The sequence below is a fragment of the Callospermophilus lateralis genome, chromosome 7 (assembly GCF_048772815.1).
Source record: "Callospermophilus lateralis isolate mCalLat2 chromosome 7, mCalLat2.hap1, whole genome shotgun sequence".
NCBI classification, from domain to species: Eukaryota; Metazoa; Chordata; class Mammalia; order Rodentia; family Sciuridae; genus Callospermophilus; species Callospermophilus lateralis.
The window spans coordinates 117,996,329-118,015,661 of record NC_135311.1 but is presented as its reverse complement, the minus strand read 5'-3'; the positions used below and the strand labels follow the sequence as shown (position 1 = coordinate 118,015,661).

Below are 19,333 nucleotides of genomic sequence, written 5' to 3'. Positions count from 1 at the left end.
AATTTATATTTTTCTTTACTTTTTCCAACCTAGGTTGTAGGTAGTATGGATGCCCACCCAAGCAGATACTGTGCCACAGTAAGAGTTCAGAGACCCAGGCAGGAGATCATCCAGGACTTGGCATCCATGGTCCGAGAACTTCTCATTCAATTTTATAAGTCAACTCGGTTCAAACCTACTCGTATCATCTTTTATCGGGATGGTGTTTCAGAGGGACAGTTTAGACAGGTTGGTTGTCTGGGAGCTCCTCAAACTATGGTGTAATCAGATGCTATACTTACCATATGGTATCTGGTTCTGAAGTTGAAATCTTTCAACTGAGAGTTCCTAAATTCAAAATTTGATTCTTCAGTAGACTTTCCTTTTTAATATGTTCACTACGGATGTATAATCTTTGATTATTCTGCTAATAATTAAAATGAAATAGGAAGTATCTTAGCTATGAGGTGATAAAACTAAGAAATCCTCAATCTAAATCATTATTTTACTTTGAAGGATGTAAAAAAGAACAGTTGACTCTGTTGACTCTTTCCATCACATTTCTCTAGGTTTTATATTATGAGCTACTGGCAATTCGAGAAGCCTGCATCAGTTTGGAGAAAGACTATCAACCTGGAATAACCTATATCGTAGTACAGAAGAGACATCACACTCGACTATTTTGTGCTGATAGGACAGAAAGGGTAATCTTATTTAATTTTATATTTTTTAATGTGGTACTGAGGATCTAACCCAGTACCTCATACATGCTAGGCAAACGCTCTACCACTGAGCTACAACCTCAGCCCAACCAAGGGTAATCTGTTATAATGTTGTTATAAGCCAAACTTATCCAACAGAGTTCACAAAGCACTTATTTAGGGCCTTCTGCCAGTAGAGGGGTTCAGCCATTAAATTTTGAATAAAGAAATATCAAAATAGGTTAATTATTACTTAACTTTCTAGAATTTCTAGTAACTCCAAATGTTTGAAATATCATTTTACTTTGTTGTTATGAAGAAACTTTTAGAAAAAATAGGTATATTTATTTATCTGTTAATTTTGCAGTACTAGGGATTGAACCTAGGACCTTACATATGCTAGGTAGAGCATTCTGCCCACATCCACAGCACTCATCCCCAGCCTTTTTGAGACAGGGTATGGCTTAAATTGCACATGCTGGTATTGAACTTGAAATGCTCATGCTTCAACCTCCTGAATATCTGGGATTATAGGCATGTACCATCTTCTTTTCTTTTTCTTTTGGTGCTGGGGATCAAACCAGGGCCACTTGCATGCTAGGCAAGTGCTCTGTCATTGAGCTATACATCCCAAGCCCTCTCTTTTTAAAATAACTTGTAAAAATTTGCTTTTTTAAGAAGTAAAAATTAATATTAACTAACTTTTGAACAATGTTTCCTTTAAAGTTCACAGGATAATCTTCTGTATTTTATAAAGTGTGATATGTATTTTTATAATTAGAAGGAAAGGAAAGTGTACACACCCAGGGAAATGTGTCTTCTTATCTATATGCAATGTAGGCAAATAGCAATCTTGCTGCCTTCATCCCATCTTCTCCCATCCTCAAACATTGGAGCAAGAGAAATCTGAGGGGGCAAATATCATGTACCTTTGGAAAAGAAATTCAATAGAAAAAACTAAGAGAAGTATCTTGTCTTGTTTATGTATAACAATTGTGTATTTTGGAAAAGTGCTCAACACTTTTATGCCTATTTTCTTTCCCAAAAGGTTGAATAATATTAATTTTTATCTCTTATTGGTTGTTGAGAAGATTAAATAAAATGCACTTAGAACAGCATTTGGCATATACTGAGTACTCAATGAAGTGTTAGCTAGCTGTACAGTGGTAGTGATGGTGGTAGTAAGAGAGAAGAAGAAATAATAATAGCAATAACAGTTATTGTTTTAAGCTTTTTCATTCATTCTGATTGGTTGATTGATTGTAGTGTTGGGGATCAAACCCAGGGCCTTGCACCTGTTAGGCAACTATCCTACCACTGAGCTATATCCCTAGCCTAAATATTTTTTATAAATTTAACTGATTTAATCCTAACAAACACTAGAAGATAATAACTATCATCCCTCATCTTGTATAAGAGAAAACTATGACACATAGAAAGAAGTTAAATAATTTCCCACAGTTATAAAGCCAGTAATTGGTAGAGGTTGCACTTAAATCAAGGCAATCTGGTTACAGAGTACTCTTTTTTTTTTTGGTGGGGGCAGTACCAGGGATTGAACTCAGGGGCACTCAACCACTGAACCACATCCCCAACCCTATTTTGTATTTATTTAGAGACAGGGTCTCACTGAGTTGCTTAGCACCTCACTTTTGCTGAGGCTGGCTTTGAACTTATAATCCTCTTCCTTAACTGCTGGTATTACAGGTATGCACCACTGTTCTGGCTCCAGAGTACTCTTAACTACTGTACTATATACCACATCTCTAATAGCAGTAGTAATAGTTTTATTAGGGCCTCCAAGTTGTTAAAGACCTTTGTTAAGTATATTTCTATACCTAGAAATTTAAATTAAATTGAATGTTTATAAATATTTGATGTTTCGTCATGCCATTCATTTGTTTGCTTTTCTTTGCTCTAAATAATATACTAGTAACAGCTGAGAGTTAATTACAGTTTAGGAAATAGGTACAGAAAAGTAAAATACCATGCCCTAGATCATCTAGAAACTGATAGAACAATGATATAAACCAGACATTCTACTTTCTCTCTAAATAGAGTACCACTTTTTATATATTATGTGTAGCTAATTTATTAGATTTAATTTTGGGTTTTGTTGTTTTTTAGGTTTGGGTGGTTATGGTTGTTTTCTTCCCAGTACTGTGGATTGAACCCAAGGGTGTTCTATCACTGAGTTACATTACCAGCCTTTTTTTATAAATATTGAGATAGGGTCTCACTAAGTTGCTGAGGCTGGCCTTGAACAACCATCCTCCTGCCTCAGCCTCCCAAGTAGCTGGGATTATAGGAGTGTCCTATCCCAGCCAGCTAGAGTTTTTTTTTTTTTTTTTTTTTTCAGTATTAGGCATAACTTAGTAGATTAAAACTGTTTTCTTTTTTTTATGCTTGATAAAGACTAAATGGTTGATCATACAGCAGTAATTCAAGCCACCACCTGATAACAGTCCTTCACATTGCAGTAATAATATCTGAGTCAGTAGAGTAGTTTCTAGTTTCCTAGCCATGTAATCCTAGACTTATAGTTAATGATTTTAAATGTGTTGAAGATAAGGAGATTTAAGTGGATATAACATGCATTTAAAGTGTTTTATTAAGAGCTTTTCATTATCGGGAATTTGGAAAAATTTTAGTCACATCAAAACCACTTAGAGAAAATGATGGTATCCCTTCTGTAAGAAAATGTTAGTATGTAAGAAAACTGATAGTATGAAATTTTGAAAATTGGGCCTTTGCAGTCTTTACATATTTTAATTGGGCCTTTGCAGTCTTTACATGTTTTAATCCCAATTCGGCTCTTTATTATATGCTCTTGGGCATTATTTTATATCCCTGAACCTTAGTTTCTCCAAATGGTAAAACATTTAACTTGCTTCAGGTTTTAGAAATAATGTATTTAAAGTACCTAAAAATGGGCTGGGGATGTGGCTCAAGCGGTAATGCGCTCGCCTGGCATGCACGGGGCACTGGGTTCGATCCTCAGCACCACATAAAAATAAGAAAATTTAAAAAAAGATGTTGTGTTCACCGAAAACTGAAAAATAAATTTGAATAAATAAATAAATAGATAAATAAATAAAGTACCTGATAAATACATGGTTAACAATTGGTGACTATTGTTGATGTTATTGTTAGTATGTTTTCCTCTAAATATTTAGTGTTCTCCAAGGAAAATGCTTACTTAAATTACGTGCTTAAAGAGTACCCATTGTAGGGGACTGGAGATGTGGCTCAAGTGGTAGCGTGCTCACCTAGCATGCGTGAGGCTCTGGGTTCGATTTTCAGCACCACATAAAAACAAAATAAAGATATTGTATCCACTAAAACTAAAAAATAAATACTTTTTTTAAAAAAAAAAAAGAGTACCCACTGTGTACAGGTACCATAAATTGGAGCACTAAAAGTTAACTTAAATTTTTTTAAAAATATCTTCCATCCCTGTTGGAATCAACTCCCAGGTAAGTAGTAATAGACTATGTAACTCTTTGTTGTTTGTCAGCACTTACTTTTAATAACATTTAAGAATAGAAACTGAGGGGAATGTAGCTTAGTGGTAGAATGTGCACCTAGCATGCACAAGGCACTGGATTCCATCCCTAGTCCTGGAGGAAAAAAACAACTAGGAACCGCATATAAGGTCTGCCCTATGATTGCTTAAATAATATTTCAAACTGAAAGTAGTGAAACATGAAATCAGCATATATATATATATATATGTGTGTGTGTACACACACCCATTTTTAAAGGTGCTTTTAAATACATTTTTAACCTTTGTCTTGTTTGTTTGAACTTTGACAAAAAAATCTAGGTCGGAAGAAGTGGCAATATCCCAGCTGGAACAACAGTTGATACAGACATTACACATCCGTATGAGTTTGATTTTTACCTCTGTAGCCATGCTGGAATACAGGTAAGCCTACATATACCTTGGGTAAAATGATCTAATTCAAAACTTCAATTCTTATTTGTATTTCTTATTTCTTATATCTTAGCAAAAAGAGAAAGAAATACTCTGTGTTTGAATTTGTTTCCACATGAAATTAGATGGAACTTTCAGTAAATAAATTTCTTCCTTTCTTAGCAAAAAGAGAAAGAAATACCCTGTATTTGAATTTGTTTCCACATGAAATTAGATGGAACTTTCAATAAATAAATTTCTTCCTTTCCCTTACTTTGAGACTTACTTTTGTGAAAATACCAGAAGATAATTATTTTGATAAGAGTGACCTTCCCTGAAGTAGGCTCTTAATTTAACCTAAAAACTTAAAACAAATTTTAAAGTACCTGATTGTTCCATTGACATATGCCTCTTTTTGATGATCATATTTCATAGAAAAAATTCTCTGGTAGATATTGAGCATGTAAGAAAGTTTAATGGTGGATACTTTAAGTTTCAGTTAGATCATTTTAAATCTTTTTTTCTCTTCAGAAAATCTTTTCATTAATTTGTTCACTTTTCTTAGTAGAACATAATCTTTAATTCACTGCTTCTCAAACTTAACAGCAGAGAGTAAACTCACATTACTAGGATATTTGAGCAAACATAGCCCAAAACTATTTTCAGTTTCTTCCCATTTATTAAATGGAAATTTCAAGACGTGGGGCTACAGTTGTAACTCAGTGGTAGAGCACTTGCGTAGCATGTGTGAGGCACTGGATTCAATCCTCAGCACCACAGAAGAATGAATGAATAAATAAATAAATAAAGGTATTTGTTTTAAAATGAGAGTTTGTTAGGGAGGTGGGGCTTTGCTTTCAGACAGTAAGAATGATTTTTAAAAAAGAAAGAAAGAGAGAAAGAAATTTTAAGATGTACCTTACTGTGCAGCTCTGTCTCACAGCCTTATATGTCCTATATATTAACCTATTTCAGACTCCAGGCTTTAAATTATTGTCCTACTCATTTACCTGTGTTCTTTTTTTCTTTCTTTCTTTCTTTTTTTTTTTTTTATGGCACTTGAATTAAATCCTGGGCCTCATGCATACTAGGCAAGCACTCTACCACTGAGGAATAGCTCCAGCCCTTTTTAAAATTTTATTTGGACACAGGGTCTTTCTATGTACTTGGCCCTGGATGACTTTACACTAGTGAGCCTCCTGCTCAACTTCCGAAGTAACTAGGATTACAGGTGTGGGCCACTGAACTCAGTTTATCCGTGTTCTTATAACTCCTCCTCTTTATGTAATGTTGTATACTTTCAGGCTGAGTGGTAACAGTCAATAAGCAAAAAATTAATACCTTCTAGGGGTAAAACTTTTGTCTCTGGAATACGTATTTTAGCCTAATGTTTGACTTTATATTAACTACTTTATTTCTTTTTTTTTTTTTTCTTTTTTGTTACTGGGGATTAAACTCAGGAGCACTCAACCACTGAGCCACATGTCCAGGCCTATTTTTGTATTTTATTTAGAGACAGGGTCTCAACTGAGTTGCTTAGTGCCTTGCCATTGCTGAAGCTGGTTTTGAACTCGCTATCCTCTTATCTCAGCCACTGGAGCCACTGGAATTACAGATGTACATATACCACTGTGCCCAGCTCTGTTATAGGTTTTAAAAAAATATCATAGATGAGGGGAAAAAATTCTCTGCTCAAATACCTTTTAGAAATACTGGCTTGACAAGTTTTTTTTTATTCCAGAACTTTTAGAGACCATTGATATTTACATGGTTATTATGAATCTTCAAGACAGGAATTTCTCCAGTATATTTAACCAGAAACTTTAGGGAATATTTTTCCTTTGGAACACTAATTCGAAACTTCTTTTCTAGTTCACAGGGACTAAACACTGTTCTTTATATATCTTCCCAGCTTTATTACTATTTTCAAACTAATCTGAGATAAAAAAAAAAAAAAAAAAAAAAAAAAAAAAACCTTGGCCACACTTGTTGGGGCATACCTAGAGGCTGAGGCAGGAGGCTTGCAAATGTGTGGCCAGCTGTGGCAACTTTGTGAGATTTAATGGTAGACATAGATTATGTTCTACTAAGATTTAATGGTAGACCTACTTAGATTTAATGGTAGACAAAGATTATGTTCTACTAGGAAAAGCGAACAAATTAATGAAAAGATTTTCTGAAAAGAAAAAAAGACCTAAAATGATCTAACTGAAACTTAAAGTGTCTACCATTAAATCTCACACACACACACACACAAAAAAAAAGTCTTGGTTTTTACGAGGTAAAATTAAAATCCCAAACATTTCTGTCCATATAAGAATTACATTTTCCTAATCACTCCTTTTATTTCACCAGTGAGTAACAGATCCTTTAATGACATTTTAGCCAAATTTCTTTACTTATTAACACTTTCAGTTATTAATATCATTAGTGTTTACAGATAAGTTCCATCCTACTCCCTCTGTCCCCAGTTTCCTTTGAGGTAAAATTTCAATTTGTTTTTAAAACTTAAATTTAGGTGCTGGGGATGTAGCTCAGTGGTAGAGTGCTTGCCTGGTATTCATGAGGCCCTGAGTTCAACCCCTAATACCACAAAAACTTAAAATTTTTTTAAAAAGGGGGTAGGGTGCTAGGATTGTGGCTCAGTGGTAGAGTGCTTGCCTAGCACATGTGAGGCACTTGGTTTGATCCTCAGCACCACATAAAAATAAATTTAAAAAATTAAACAAAACATAAAGCTTGGTTTCTCTCTTCCAGTGTCTACCTATCCAGCACAGGCTGGAGCCCGGTCCCAACAGTTTTGAGAAGTGGAAATCATGACCTGGCTCAGATACCATTTTCCCCTATTCCTTCTAGGGCTCTAATACATCTGATATTATTGACTTTCAACACATTAATAGCAGTGAGGTAGCACAAGCCTTTCTGTAATCCATTCTGGTTCTTTCTTCATTTTGTAGTCACCATGGAGCTGAGAACCCTCAAGGGCAACATTGTCTTTTCTCCATCAGTGATAATATGCCCCAACTCCTTTAGATTAGCAATCAACATTGCTTCTGCATCTCTGCTCTCTTTTCTCTTTTCTTTATTTCTTTCTTTGTGTGTGTGTGTGTGTGTATGTGTGTGTGTGTGAGCGAGAGAGAGAGAGAGAGAGAGAGAGAGAGAGAGAGAGAGACACGACAGTTAAACTCAGGGCTTTGCACATGCTGGGTAAGAGCTCTATGTTTTATTTAGAGACAGGGTCCTCCTAAGTGTCCAAGCTGCAATCCTGCCTCAGCCTCCTGAGTAATTAGGATTACAGACATGCCCCACTACACGCAGCTTCCATCTATCCTGTAAAATTTAGTCTTTAATGGATTTATGACTTTGAAATCACTTCTTACAAATACAACTTTTCTCATTTTTAGACCTTGAAGTTTTTACTGTATTCTCTTACATACCAACCCTATTCTAATCAATCACTAAACCCTTGTAGAATGTATCTTCTCTCAGCCCTAACCTTTTTTTAAAAAATTTTTTTAGTTATAGATGAACACAGTATCTTTATTTTATTTATTTATTTTTATGTGGTGCTGAGGACTGAACCCAGTGCCTCATATGTGTGAGGCAAGCACCCTGCCACTGAGCCACAACCCCAGCCCCTATCCTTAACTCCCCTGCTTAGTTTCATTTCCTATTATTACTTTCATGTACAGTTTCAAAGTGATCCTAAATGCCCTCATCTTCTCCATCAGACTAATTACAACGTAGATAACAGGCTTCCTATACCAGTGATCTGTATGCATTGAAGGTGAAATCTTATCTCAGGGCAACATGAAGACTCCATTCCTGATGTATTCTTCTCTGTTCACTTCTATGCCCTCAGTCTCTATCACTCTTTCCTCTTATCTTCCTTCTTTCTCTTTTTTCTTCTCCTCTAACTAACTGGTTTCTTCTCTCTTTTATACACATATACACATACATAACATAATTGCAGCCATTCTGAAATGCTTCTAGCTAGTTCTCATAACCATGTCTTGCCGATGCTCTTCCCTAACTTATTCCTACTTTTGCTGTAAGACTTATCTAAATATTTCATCAACTCCTCTCAGAAGCCTTCTTGACTGCTTCTCCCAGACAGTGCCTCCTCTGCACTGTTTCAGTACCCTAGCCTTCCTCTTTGTCAGACTTATTAAATAACATTGTAACCATGTTTTTGTCACCTACACCCCTGCAGTCTATAAAGTCCCAAAGGCAGAGGCTTTTCAAGCAATAGATATTTATTGCATATATCCTGAGATAGGTGTTGATACTGGTTATAATGAGTGAACAAATAAACCCAATTTCTTCCTCTTTTAGTTTAGGGGGATGTATTAATTGGTGAATCTCACAAATATGAATTTACAAATTGGAATAAATGCAAAACAGAAAAAGTGAAGAATAGGAAGATTTTAGTGGGGACGTGATTTAGTTTGACATAAGGTTTCCCTAGGAATGACATTTAAGGTAAAATCATGAGGAATGAATAAGAGTTATCCAAGCCAAGAACAGGGGGAAGAATTCCCATCAGAGGCACATATACAGACCCTTTTGGTGGAACACAGTTATCTGTTGAAGGAAGCAAAAGGACACTACTACTATTGTTGCGTGTGAGTAGGTCAGAGGTAGGCTGGGCTGGACTGAATAGGCTCTTTTGGACAAAAATAAGGTGTTATGATTTATACATGAGGTATCCCCCAAGATTCAAGGAAGTTTAGAGGCAATATGATTGGGTTATGGGAGCCTTAATCTAATCTGTGCATTGATCCACTGATGAATTAACTGGGCAATAACTGTTGTTCCTGGTGAGCAGAGCTCTCTCTGCTTCCTGGTGGCCATGTTCTGAGCTGCTTTCCTCCACCCTGCCCTTCTGGCATGATGTTCTGCCTCACTTTGGACCCAGAGCAATGGAGTCGGTCATCTGAGACCTCTGAAACTATGAGCCCCAAATAAACTTCCTCCTCTACGTTGTTCTTGTCAGGTCTTTTGGTCATAGTGACAAAAAAGCAACTACAACATAAGGATTTGGATTCTATTCCCCAATTGCATTAAAAACAGAAAATTAGCATAGTTAGGTTTTTAAAATTATTGTTGTTGTTATTTTTTAATTACTCTTACTGAAGTACTAGTAGTATTGGGAACATTAGTTAGAAGTCAGTGACCATAATCCATACAAAAGATGATGGTGTTTGGGACTAGAATGGGGATGGGAGAGAACTGAATGACTTCCATGTACTGTAGCTAGAGCTTTGCCCTTCCTTTTCCATATACCTAAAATGCTCTTCTCCCGATCTCACAAGCCCTCCTTAATCATTCAAAGCTCACTTTTATGTTTCCTCAGAGACAGTATTCCCTGATCACCTAGTAAATATTGAATATATGAATATATGATATATATTATAAGCTTATCATTTGAAGGAAGTAGGATTTGTTAATTTTTTAAATTTTATCCCCCCAAAAAATCTTGCATATTGTGTAACAAATGGTACTTACATATTTTTGTTGAAATGTGGTCTAGCTTTTCTCTTTTACCCCATGGCCAACACCATTTCCATATTTTATACCTTCATCGTCTCACACCAGAACTAATACAACAGCATTCTGTCTGCTCGCTGTGCTTTCAACCTCTTCTTATTTCTAATCCTTCCTCCATAATATTGCTATTGTTATTTTAAAAAGAAAAACAAGCCCATCTCATTATACCTAAAAACTCTCCTAACTGCAGTACTTTCCCTGCCACTCATTGGTGAAATTCTAAAGTCCTTAGCTTGTCATTCAGCTGGATTCTAAATTTGAAACTTCATCTTTTTTCCCTTATCCCCTGTACTCTGCTCATACTAGTCTATTAGCTATTCTATAAATATGCCATGAAATGTTATGCCCCTTGTACTTTTTTTCCCCTCCAGTATTGGGGATTGAAGCCAGTGGTGCTCCAACACTTTTTTTTTTTTTTATTTCGAGACAGAGTCTCACTAAATTGCTGAGACTGGCCTTGAAATCGAAATCCTACTGCCCCAGCCTCCTGAGTAGCTATGATTATAGACATGTACCACCATGCCCAGCTTTTTTTAAGGCTGTTTATTCTTCGATGTCTCCTCTCCCTAATTGTTTAAAAAAAGCTGGGGGTGGGGGGCAGGGAGTGTCAAATCTCACACATTCCCACCTAGTGAAGCATCCCCATGTTTACCCCTATATTTACTTTCTTTGGTATTCCTATAAAGGATTACATATGACCAGTAGTACTATAACCATTTATTAGTTGTTTTATAATTATTTATACTCTATCTCCTACTCTAATAAGTAATGTTTTCCAAAAGAAAAGAAACTGTTTACTTTGTTGACTTGTTTTTCTTTGAATACATAGTAACTGGAACACAGGAGCTCAACTAAATGGTTTGTGTGTGTGTGAATGTTAAAATGTACCTAAACTTAGTCAGGCACCAGTGGCACATACCTGTAATCCCAGCTGCAAGGGAGGCTGAGGCCAGAGGATCATGAGTTCAAAGCCAGCCTCAGCAACTTAGCAAGGCACTAAGCAACTCAGTAAGACCCTGTCTCTAAATAAAATAGGAAAAAGTGCTGGGGATGTGCCTCAGTGGTTGAGTGCCCATGAGTTCAATCCTTAGTAACAAAAAAGAAAAAAATGGACCTAAACTTAGATTTACCATTTTGGCCATTTGTAAGCCTATAGTTCTCTGGCATTATGTATATTCACACTGTTGGATAACCATCATCATCATATATCTGCAGAAAGTTTTCACTTTCTCTGCACATTACACTCACTAAATCCCTCATTTTTTCCTCCCCCTAGCTTTCAGCAACCACCATTCTACTCTCTCTGTTAATTTTACTAATTTAGGTACCACATATAAATGAATCATACAATATTTCTGTTTTTATGACTGATTTATTTCATTGAACATGTCTTCAAGTCTATCCATGTTGTATTATGTGTTGAATTTTCTTCCTTTTTCAAGTTAAATAATGTTATGTTGTATCTATGTAATACATTTTATTTACCCATTCCTCCACTGATGGACACTTGAGTAGCTTCCCCTTTTTGGTTATTGTGCATAATGTACGATGAACATAGATATACAAACATCCATTTGAGTCCTTGCTTTCACTCCTTTTCAGTATATATCCAAAATCAACTAAAATTTTTAGTTGATTATTAAATTATAATACATTTTACTAATTAATGTGCCAATCATTTTTATATAACATAGTCTCTGCTGAAGATTTATTTAAAAGGTTAGAAATCAACAAAATATGCCCTTGTCTTCTTCAAAGGGTACCAGCCGTCCTTCACACTACCATGTTTTATGGGATGATAACTGCTTTACTGCAGATGAACTTCAGCTGCTAACTTACCAGCTCTGCCACACTTACGTACGCTGTACACGATCTGTTTCTATACCTGCACCAGCGTATTATGCTCACCTGGTAGCATTCAGAGCCAGATATCATCTTGTGGACAAAGAACATGACAGGTAACATAAAACCATAGTAAATATACATTCTAACCCAAATCCAAATGTGGTCTGATTTACTTAGGAAATATCTTTAAGTGCTTCCATGAATAAGTATCTCTGTTTATAGTAAGGTACTGCCATTTAAATTGAAGTTCCATAAGCCATCAGAGAAGAGTCAGTGAGCCATGTGAAAAGTGATAATCCAATTGATTGCCCAAGATAAGATTTTATATTGAAATATGCTGTCTACACAGTGATTTAGTTGATTTACCATGTTAATCCAAGGGAGATATTATTGGTAATAATAAAAGTGATATGTGTATATAAAGGTGGTAGTGAGGGGAGAATAAAAGGGAAAAAAAGTGATACACATACACACACAGAGAAAGAGAGAGAGAAAATGAAATGATGTCTAGGATTTGCTTCTAACTAATTCTGGGGAAATAAGAGAAGTAAAGCAAAATTATGCTTGAGCTTAATTACTGAAACTAGGTGATGGACACAGCATTTATTATTTTTTACAGATAGTCTTTAGTTTTTAGTATTTCTGAAATTTTTCTAAAAGTAATATTTTTCAAAATTATTATATCAGAATAGGTTTGTTTTTATGTTCATTGCCACTTCTCTTATAGTGCTGAAGGAAGCCACGTTTCAGGACAGAGCAATGGGCGAGATCCACAAGCTCTTGCCAAGGCTGTACAGATTCACCAAGATACCTTACGCACAATGTACTTTGCTTAAGTACAAGGAAGAACTGAAAGATGCGTCGACACAACGTATGTTTTGAGTGAGTTGATTGAGTAGGGACACCTCCAGCCATACAGAAGCCAGTGCTGTGTGGATGTCTGCTTCGTATGTTGATAGAAGGAAATTGTTTACTTCATCGAGGAACGCAGCACCATTATGCAATATGAAACCAGCCAGCTGCTTTTTGTGCGGTCTCCTGTAGGAAGTATCGCGATTATTTTGTTTTCACTTCTTATAGTCTAACCCTTTTAATGCCTTTACCTCAAGTTGCTTGGCAGCACAACTATCTTTGCAAAAAAAAAGTAAAGAAAAAGTAAATGATGGTTTAAAAACACATACCTATACGAATAATCAAAGTGATTGTTCACAACCATGTGTGCAAAAAAATTAATGTGTGTTCATATATTCTTGTAAAAGGAGTCTGTGTATTTTTAAAATATATACATGTATACTTCATATGCATATATATCTGAATCTAGATAATAGATATATATGTGTCTGTGTATATATTTTGTAGTTCATTCCAATGGGGAGCTTTCTTTCCCTTTTATTCTCCCCTCACTACCATCTTTATTTTCCTCTCTACCTTCCTTGCCTTCGTCTACATTTTTTTCATTAATGCTATCAGTGACATTCAGATGTTCATATGTATGATTCATTTGAATGTGAAGCATGGCAAACTATAGATTTCTATTTTATTTTGCACACCTTATACCTTCTTCTATCTCATACACAGTTCTGAGTCCTCAACTCTTGATACTGCGTTTTGTATGAGCGTGTGTCTCTCCCTCCTGCTCTGAACTTATATTTGCCATTTGTGCAATGTGTACATAAGCAGTAGCAACCCAAATGATTCCTTTTCTTTAGTGAGTTTGTTGAAGCTGCTATAAATATAAAACCTTGTCAGAAATTGTCACTTTTTCTCTCTGATAAGCGTTATGTAATTCTAAAACCTTCTGTTTCTATGAGTTACACATGAAAATCCCTTAAATCTTTTATAAATGGTAAATATTTTGAAAGATTGGAACTCTGTAGGGTTGAGGCCTCTGAAATTGTGTGTGTGGGGGGAGAGAGAGAGAAAGAGAGAGAGAAGGGATTGTTGTGGAGGGGTGCATTTTGTTTTTTGCTAGTTTACTTGCTGCCTCTCATACCTTAATGTGATTTTCATATATATATATTTTTATATATATGTATGTGTGTATATATAAACATATATGTATGTGTTTTGAAGTACAGCTTCCTTTTCTTTTATATTTATTAGAATAGTGCTTTAATAATTATAGAACTGTATTGGCAACATCTTTTATAGAAATATAATCATGCTTATTTTAAGAACCGACAACATGTTTTTGCTATCTTTTAGTGCAATAAGCAGTTTTAAAGGACAGTTGTGTCTGTTTGACATCTTTACAATGGATAGTAGGAAAAACAGGCATCTCTATTATTTTAAAAGGGCAAAGTAATCCAGCCTTAATTTCAGAAGGAAAGTTTCATAATTTTCAATTTTAATGCATGGCTTTTAAAATTTATAATGAAAACGAAGGAAGTAAAATTATTTAAATGAGTCTGACCTTGAATATCAGAAATAAAGTTGAACTTTGATTTAGTGAAGAATTTAAGATTTAAAAGATTTTTAAATTATTTGAAAATAGATCATGTTTGTTGAAGAATCATATGGGCAAAGTACCCATTTTATTTACTAAAATGAATCAGGAATATACAGAATGGTATTTTTAAAAGATTTTTCTGCTGATTTATCACTAGTGTAACTTTCTTTTCAAAATTAAGGTGGGGTGACAAAGCAATTTAAGACATTGATCATTTTAAATGAGTTAAAATACTGAAATGTGAGGAAAACTTTTTACGGAACTTTGGTTTTATTGATTTCACTTTAAGATACTTAAAAAGTACTATTAATCTTTCAAAACCAAGTTTATCAGTACCGTTGGAGTCAGGGGAGCTTTGCACTTTGTAACTCATAAAAAATTGCATTTGAGGGTTTTTTGTTTTGTTTTGTTTTTTAACACTGGTTCAAAGTATAGGTATTACAGATCGTTTCCAGTGGGCATTGGTGTTAGCCTTTCAGAATTCCATCTGCACATGAAAACTAATGGATTTAGACCTTTAGTTTTTCTCACACCTGTAATCCACTATTATTGCCAATTTACTGTATTTTGAGCCTAAAATCTGAGCCCATGTCCTCCAACAGGCATGAAGTCTTTTGTCCCTTTGCCAGAAAACTAAAAAAGTACTGTATTTTGTATGATTATTATTTTGAAGTATCTGAAATGCAATTTACAACACTGTTTCAAAGCACTTTACATAAGATAATATTTGTATAGTATATACATTTTTTTTTCTTCAAGCCTTCTCTCATCTTCTCCCAAAAAATTCTTTTAAAACGTGTTTGGGTTTTTTGTTTGTTTAATTTTTGTTTTGTCTTGGTTTGTTTCTTGAGACAGGGTCTCACTGTGTGGCCCAGACTGGTTTCAAACTCAGAGGCTCACGTAATCCTCCCACCTGAGCCTTCCCAGTAGCTGGGACTACAGGTATGCACCACACCTGGCTGTTTTTTTATATTGAAGTTTCATGAATATAGTCAAGAACATAGGAAAGAAAAGAAAATAGTATATCCTAAATGTAAAAACTTGGTTTATGCTTGCTTAATATAAATAAAACCATCTTCCTTTGTCTGTGGCATCTGTACATATTCATGTGAGAGACTTTAGGGAGCAACTGTGGATACCATGTCCCTGTTTACTACTTTACCTAATTTTCAGTCACTTAGGCTCACATTGGCTAAAGTGAAGCCCTTAATTTAAATCTATTTGGAAGGACTTTTTTAAGAGGAGAAATATTTTTTCTAAAATATAAAGTTTTACCTTTTGAGTGATTTCTTTTTTAGAGTGCTCTTAAATTATTCAGCATTGCTGGTTTAAGATTCTTAACTTGAAAGAATATGTCTAGTAAATTTCTATTTTGCTTACTAATAAGTTGGTATACCAAACTTAATTATAAAAAACCTGTGCTTTGAATTTTAAGATATAAGACTAAGTGGCAGTCACCTCTTGAAAATTGTTCTAGTTATTTTTGCACTCTGGATAGAATTCCTAATCTTTTCTGTTTAAAAAAAAAAAAAAACAAAAACAAAAAACATGAAACTCACAGTGACGTTTCTACCCTTGCACTTATTCTTTAACTATATGATGAATGCTAAATTTTGATCTGCTGTTTTCTGTGTTGTATCTCATGAGAGTGACTTTAAAATGTCAGTCATGGAAACTGATATAATGATTTTATGTGAAGAATTATGAGTTTGGACTGAGTGTATAGCTAAGTGGTACAGTACTTGCTGAGCATGTGCAAGGCCCTAGGCTCAATCCAGCACCACAAACAAAAAAAACAGAATAATTAGAAATTTAATATATATTCTTGATGGTAAAGTTGTCTATGTAAAGTGCCCTATGTATGTTATTATATTACAGTATCACATTACTGGCATTGAGGACCACACATTTATAATACTGTAGCTGCTATATTTATTCCAGTCAACATTTACTGCACTAAATAATAAGGAGATGAGCAGGATTCAAGGCTACTGTTAGACCCTTTTTGTTGTTTTTCTAAGATTTGAGGACATGAGATATCAAGGTAACACAGGGTGCTGCCATTTTAGTTTCAATTTATTATTAGAATATCCCTGTTTTAGACACATAGATTTTTACTTTTATATTTTGAAAAAGGGTACCTCAGTCTCCTCAGTACTGGTTTTTGGCACATTTTCACAGAAATACAGATGCCCTTTTTAATAGTTATCTTTTAATAAGTTTCTTGGAAAAACTATATAACAAGTTCCATGAAAATATTCTTATTTATAACCTACTAATTTATTTCTCTGCTTAGAAGAGAGTGTAGAATGGATTCTAGTGGGCATGGACTGGGTGTTTGGGAAGGCCCCTCAACAAAGATTCATCTCTATCCAGTCTTCTAGACCAATGGGAGTTTTCCAAACTAGATCCTTTGTGATCCACCGTGACCTAATGTTGACTTGTATGTTCTCTGATGGATTTCAGGATGACAGACATGACTGATTGGGAATCATGACAAGACTTATCATATGCTTAGGGGAATAAAAGCTGAGCTGCTACTTTGTAGAAAGGGCTTGCAAAGGATCCCAGCATCAGAGAAAGTAAGCAAGCACTCTGTGCCAATAGTAAATCTGAATTCCAGAATAGACATCAAGAAATGGGTGGATCTTTTCAGAGGCTCATGACTTTGTGGAGGGCATTGATTTTTATGAAATTCAATAGCCGTTTGGACATGGCTAGAACTTTTTGTAGTCTTCCTATCAGAAACTTGATAATATAACTGACAACTCCACATAATTTTCATTGTGTCATTAAATCTGAGTTAAATGTTTACCTAAATCATCCTCTTAGATTTTCTCCTATTGAAGGAAAAAAAAGACTGCCCTTAACAATACCTTGCCACTTAAATTATATGAGCTCATCAAGCTGCAAAAAGAAATCATTAGTCCAGCATCTTTATTTCAGCTTTTTTTTTTTCAACGGGGGAGGGAGTACTGGGGATTAAACTCAGGGGCACTTGACCACTGAGCCACATCCCCAGCCCTATTTTGTATTTTATTTAGAGACAGGGTCTCACTGAGTTGCTTACTTAGCGCCTCACCATTGCTGAGGTTGACTTTGAACTCTTGATCCTCCTGTCTCAGCCTCCCGAGCTGCTGGGATTACAGGGGTGTACCACCACGCTATTTCAGCTTTTTTATCCATATAGATTGTTAGTTCTTTTTGAGAATTTGTGGATATCTTAAAGCTTCAATAGTAATAGTTGGGGGACTTTATATCAAGTGAGGTGGTATCACCTGATTTAGGGTGTGTCTTTGTTTTGCTATTTCCCTCTCATTTGATCTTATAAAGCGCCTTTGTGAGCTATAATCAAAAAATAGGCCAAGCATAGATTATAAAAATCATTACAGAATTCACATAATTTTCCAAAAAAAAATTAAAGGGGATTTTTAAAATTTCTGTTTATACTAGGAACATTCTTGTTCAGTGACAATATTAGAAATGGTACTGTGATTAATGAATGTCAAGTTAAGTCCCAGAAGGGGAATAGGGCTGGGGAGAGTGAAAGAGATAGATCTCACAAAGGGAAAAATATTTTTACTTTTTTCCTACTTTTAAAAATGGTACATTTAAATTTATAATTTACAATATTTCATTTTTAATAGTCAAGGCTTATTCTACTATTATCTACTGCTAGCTTAAAATTTTTTCCTTTACCCATCAAAAACAGTGCTCTAAATTTTTACACTGTTGATTAAATCTCCAAGATCTTTTTGTTAACAATTTTTATTTGAATTAAAGATAGAAAAATAATAAATTTAATATGGAGGGTTGAAATTTACCCATGACAAACCCTACTGAAGTATTAGGTAACAAATATGACAAAATTAGGGTCTTCTCAAATCATCTGTCCAATCATTGGGCTCCCTTCCTTTTTGAAACCAATGTCTGAGGTAACCAAAATCTAATGTAGCTATGTTATATTCTCAGTAAAGCAAAGATATTCTTCAGTAGACTTTGAATTGAATTTTTAAATCATTTTTTTAAACAAGGTGGTTCTTAGAAAGTGCCTTTTCAGAAGATGGTGCTGTAGAATTTTATTTTTCAGTTCTCATGACACTAAAAATTTGGAAGACAAATTATTTTAGAACTTCAAGAGTATGACAGTTTCATATAAATAATGTTATTCATTGTCCTAAATCTGGTCAGGGGAACAAGGAATACTTTTATGCAGTAAAATATCTAGGTAAATGCTCACCAAATTTATCATGTAAATTTGAAAACAAAAATTTTAACAGATTAACCCTTTTAATTCTCACCTGTGTTTAAGGTAACCTATAATGCATATAAAACAGCAAATCTACTTAACTTCTTACCAAGAAGATGAGTATTGTAGCAAGTATCCTAAGGAAAAAAAAACCCTTCCAGGAATTATATGTCATAGGCTACCTTTCCATTTTTTTCAGCATAGATTGCTGGCTGTAACCTTTTCTAATTATCATTATTAAGGAAGAATGCTTATACAGGGAGAGCTAAGTCATCATTGAGATCAGTTTAAGAAAGCAAGCAAAATGATTATGTCTCTAGGGAAATTTTCTTTTTTTTGACACTGAAGTGGGTGTTTGTTGTTGTTTTTGTTTTTGTTTTTTTGGCTTTGTTTCTTTTGGTTTGGGTTTTTTGTTTTGTTTTTGTTGTTTTTGTTTTTTGTGGGGTTTTTTGTGTATGTGGGGTTTTTGGGGCGGGGTTGTTGTTGTTGGTGGTGGTGGTTTGTTTGTGGTACTGGGGATTGAACTCAAGACCTTGAACATGCTAGGCAAGTACTTTGCCACTGAGCTACATCCCAGCTCTGCACTAAAAATTCTTTCTCTCCACCCCACTACACCTAAGGTGGGGGAACCATGAAAAATGACT

At 34.9% G+C, this 19,333-nt stretch overlaps 1 protein-coding gene across 2 annotated transcripts in view; it reads left to right on the top strand.

Moving 5' to 3' along the window:
* The window catches only part of LOC143403100 (protein argonaute-3), a 103,391-nt gene extending 90,504 nt beyond the window's left edge, over window positions 1-12,887 (top strand). For both annotated transcript variants that reach the window (XM_076860755.2, XM_076860756.2), the window contains exons 15-19: window positions 34-228; window positions 549-683; window positions 4,507-4,608; window positions 11,905-12,104; window positions 12,719-12,887. In XM_076860755.2, the coding sequence (XP_076716870.1) occupies window positions 34-228; window positions 549-683; window positions 4,507-4,608; window positions 11,905-12,104; window positions 12,719-12,827 (741 nt within the window). In that variant the 3' untranslated portion in view covers window positions 12,828-12,887. The remainder of the gene's footprint in view (window positions 1-33; window positions 229-548; window positions 684-4,506; window positions 4,609-11,904; window positions 12,105-12,718) is intronic.
* The last annotated feature ends 6,446 nt before the right edge of the window (window positions 12,888-19,333 follow it).